This window comes from Thunnus thynnus, chromosome 6 (genome assembly GCF_963924715.1).
Source record: "Thunnus thynnus chromosome 6, fThuThy2.1, whole genome shotgun sequence".
In the NCBI taxonomy this organism is placed as follows: domain Eukaryota; kingdom Metazoa; phylum Chordata; class Actinopteri; order Scombriformes; family Scombridae; genus Thunnus; species Thunnus thynnus.
The window spans coordinates 14,238,086-14,241,986 of NC_089522.1; the positions used below are offsets into that span (position 1 = coordinate 14,238,086).

General features: G+C 40.4%; 1 protein-coding gene across 1 annotated transcript; it reads left to right on the top strand.

The window, feature by feature from the left end:
* Positions 1-239: 239 nt before the first annotated feature.
* Positions 240-3,512, top strand: srm (spermidine synthase). The gene is made up of 8 exons (XM_067591921.1): positions 240-483; positions 773-893; positions 1,006-1,098; positions 1,217-1,370; positions 1,477-1,560; positions 1,854-1,999; positions 2,145-2,267; positions 2,381-3,512. The coding sequence occupies exons 1-8, from the start codon at positions 341-343 to the stop codon at positions 2,396-2,398; spliced, it is 882 nt and encodes a 293-aa protein (XP_067448022.1). The 5' UTR covers positions 240-340; the 3' UTR covers positions 2,399-3,512.
* The last annotated feature ends 389 nt before the right edge of the window (positions 3,513-3,901 follow it).

The following is a 3,901-nucleotide window of genomic DNA, read 5'->3' on the forward strand; positions in this document are numbered from 1 at the left end:
CTGAAGGCCTTATTTTAAATAGCCTAAATTAAATAAACATACTCGCCCCTACCCTGCGCCTGCGCAGTGATACATCACCGTTGGTTTAGCTTCACGTGGGCTCGTGCTCCAGGGCGGTGCTCGTGGTGCGAAGTCAAACAAACTATCAAACGAGCCGGTACATCCTGCAATCTCATTGGCTGGCGTAACGGTACGTCACTTACGTCAGCAGCGTCCATTCGCTATAAGATGAAGCAGCACGGGTGGCTGTTAGGTATCGACCAAGTGTCAAATCTTTGTCGTCACACTCACATTGCCACATTTTTTAAGGAACGCGCTAGTACTTTTACTTGTGCTCACGATGGCAGCTGACATGCAGAACATTAAGGAGGGATGGTTCACGGAAACCAGCCCGATGTGGCCCGGACAAGCCACCAGCTTCCAAATGGAGGAGGTCCTCTACCACAAGAAGTCCAAATTTCAAGATGTTATGGTTTTCAAGAGGTGGGTACTTTTTAGCTACATACCGCTGCTAGCCGTTAGCGTCTACTAGCAATGAATGAGCAACTTGAATCTTGAGAAGTTTCTCCAGGTTTTAAGCTTTCTTCCTGTTTAACGTTACCTCGACTTTGAGTTTACAAACAAACTAGCAAGGTAACGTTAACGAATTTGTTAACAAGCCCTTTTTAGGTGTTTTTTTAAAGTATTGTTGCAGTCGTGTAAACATTGTGAGTTTGTCAGCTTTAGCTTCAGGGTGTCCACGTTTTCAAATGTGCTTCTCATCACTCTTCAGCAAAACCTATGGGAACGTCTTGGTGCTGGATGGAGTGATCCAGTGCACAGAGAGGGATGAGTTTGCCTACCAAGAGATGATTGCCAACCTTCCCCTGTGCAGCCACCCTTGTCCCAAGAAGGTGATTATACAGATTTATTGTTGGTTGAGATTCATAGTGCTTGCAGCATGATTACACACAGGTTGAGGCATGTTTCCTGTAATGACAGTCAGCACCTTTTCTCTTTTAACAGGTGCTGATTATTGGCGGTGGAGACGGTGGAGTCCTGAGGGAAGTGGTGAAGCATCCGCTGGTGGAGTCAGTGGTGCAGTGTGAGATCGATGAGGTCAGAGCAACAACACTGACAAAAAAAATCCAGCTTCTCTCTACAGATCTGTAATTACTCTTGCTCCTCATTACTGTGATGCCTGCTCATATCGGTGTTTATGTTGTCTGTTGTGTAGGATGTCATTAATGTATCGAAGAAGTTCCTGCCAGGGATGGCCACAGGCTTTTTCAGTCCCAAGCTCACCCTCCACGTCGGAGACGGCTTCGAGTTTATGAAGCAGAACCAGGATGCCTTTGACATCATCATAACCGATTCCTCAGACCCTGTCGGTAAGTGACACTTTTTGAGCGTTTATAAAAATCTTTCTTTGCCAATTATAGGTGAGAGTCTTGAGTCCTGCTTGAGAGTCTGAGTTGTTGTTGTTGTTGTTTGCAGGCCCCGCTGAGAGCTTGTTCAAGGAGTCCTACTATCAGCTGCTGAAGAACGCATTGAGAAAGGATGGAATTATTTGTTCCCAGGGTAACTTTCTATTTCATTAGTTTTCTGTTAAAAGTTGTAGAAAAAACACTGAGTATTTTAGTAATGTGCTGCCTTGAGTAGAAGTTATAACTGTACTACTACATGACAATTTACACCCCTTTTTCAAAGTCTACTAAAAGCACCGGTTATTATTGATGGCTTTTATTAACTCCTCTGGAGCTGTTATGTTCCCATTTATATAGTCTGTCTTCCAAGTACCTCCATGATGGAACAATGCCAGAAAAGGCTGATAGGAAATGAACATGCCCTTACTTTTGCTCTCACTTTCACAGGAGAGAGTCTATGGCTCCATTTGGAGCTGATAAAGGAGATGCAGACCTTCTGCAAGACCCTATTCCCTGTGGTGGACTACGCCTACAGTACCATTCCAAGTTATCCCAGTGGCCAAATTGGATTCATGCTCTGCAGTACAAATCCTGTAAGTGTGCTTGTCATTCTCCGTTTGTTGTCAGATGACTTTTAAATGCCAGCAGCTTATTTTAAAAACTCTAACTTTTCTGCTGTTTCTCTGCGATCAGTAACGGCTATCAAATGACTGAAGTCTCTCTTTACTTTTGAATTAGGAAACAAATTTCCGGGTGCCATTGAATGAACTGTCTAAAGAGGAGCGGGAAAACATGAAACTTAAGTATTACAACCCAGAAATTCACAAAGCATCATTCGTCCTGCCTGAGTTCATGAGAAAGGTAAATGTTGTTAAAATTATTATTAATAGTTGATTTGTATGCGATAAGTACTTGAATGCAATTTAAAAACTGTTTTGCAACTTTTCACTCAGTATCTTCTCAACCATTGACAGGTTCTTTCTGAAGCATGACCAGCAACAACAGACCACACTGTTCATCCTCTACCTGGCCCTCAGACCACAGACGTACAACCTTGTTCTACGGCTTCTTCACCTCCTCAGTAATCGGCACCGTTCAGCTCCATCGAAGAGAGTAACCTCCGAATGATTTTATGTGTGGAGGCAACTAATTATCGGTGGGTGGGAACGTGGAAAGTTCTGATGTTTTCCTCCTTCCAGTCTTATACACTCTTGGTGTTTTATTTATTTTTCTGATGTATTTGGTTTTTCATTTTTAATCTGTAATTGTCTTTATCAGCATTTTGTGGAGAGCAATTTAATGGGTTAGGCTGCGTGGGAAGAGCATGGCCCTCAAACCTGACCTCACTCTGAAACAATGTACTGTTTATTGGATTCACTGCATCTACACTTTGTGCAATATATATTACATACCATATAGAGTATGTATATGTAATGTATGGCTGCACTTTTATTGGTAATGTTTAATTTCCGTTTGTGCTCATAGGAAAATACACAATTGCCATCTGTCATGACTGTATATTCAGAATAACAATATGTCCTCTACACGAACCCTATAGTGCCTGAAATTGGTTGTTCATTGTTAAAATAGAAAACTTGTTCTGTGTCTATCATAGTGTACCAGGCAGGTAGTTTCCAAGATGAAAGCTTGAGTCTCAAGAGTTGACGAAATTGTCCCTTTAAAATATCACCAATCTTTGACCATCAGGCTGATATGGAATACTTTAATCTTACTGTTACAATTCGAATTATGTAAAAATTAAGTATGGCATTGAAGCTTTGTGATGCAGGAAATGTCTTAAAGATGCAAATTCATTATGCAATTATAACTTGCAGTATTGGGTATTGACTAGCCTACTGGTAGTAAGCTTGTACTTTATTAAGCCTGTATGCTCAGTCTTACTGCAGGATGCTGTTAATTTCTCATAATGGAAATCTTATGTTTCAGTGTGGTGTTTGTTTAGCTAACATCAAACATCTTATGTTATGATCTATTAGTTGTAAATCCACATTGAATCTTTGTTGAGAAATGGTGTCATACCTGAGCAATGAAAATTTGTTTTGATAAGAATTATGAACTGTAATAAATTGGTAACATAAAATGGTTGATTGAGATCTGTGTTTTTTAGCCACTGAGGGGTTAAATGACAACTAGATGTAAGACTACATTATAATTCATGTAGTTCTGATTTCAAATTGTGGTATCTTTAAAGGATGTGGTACTTAAACATTTGATAGCAGAATAATTATTCCATACTGGTTTCACTCTGGTTGGCTATGGAAAAGGTTTATCTGTACACTCACTTATCTTCAGTCTTTACTGCATCACATTACCATGAAATGCAGGTCAATGGGTGATGTGTTTAAAAAGAGCTATTTCAGCTGCTGTTCACTGTAAATTACAAACCCTGTAAATTGTTATACTGGGGACGTCTAATCGCAGTTTCAGTATTCAGACACAAGATGGCATCCTTTAATCTGTTACGTAAAGGCAGT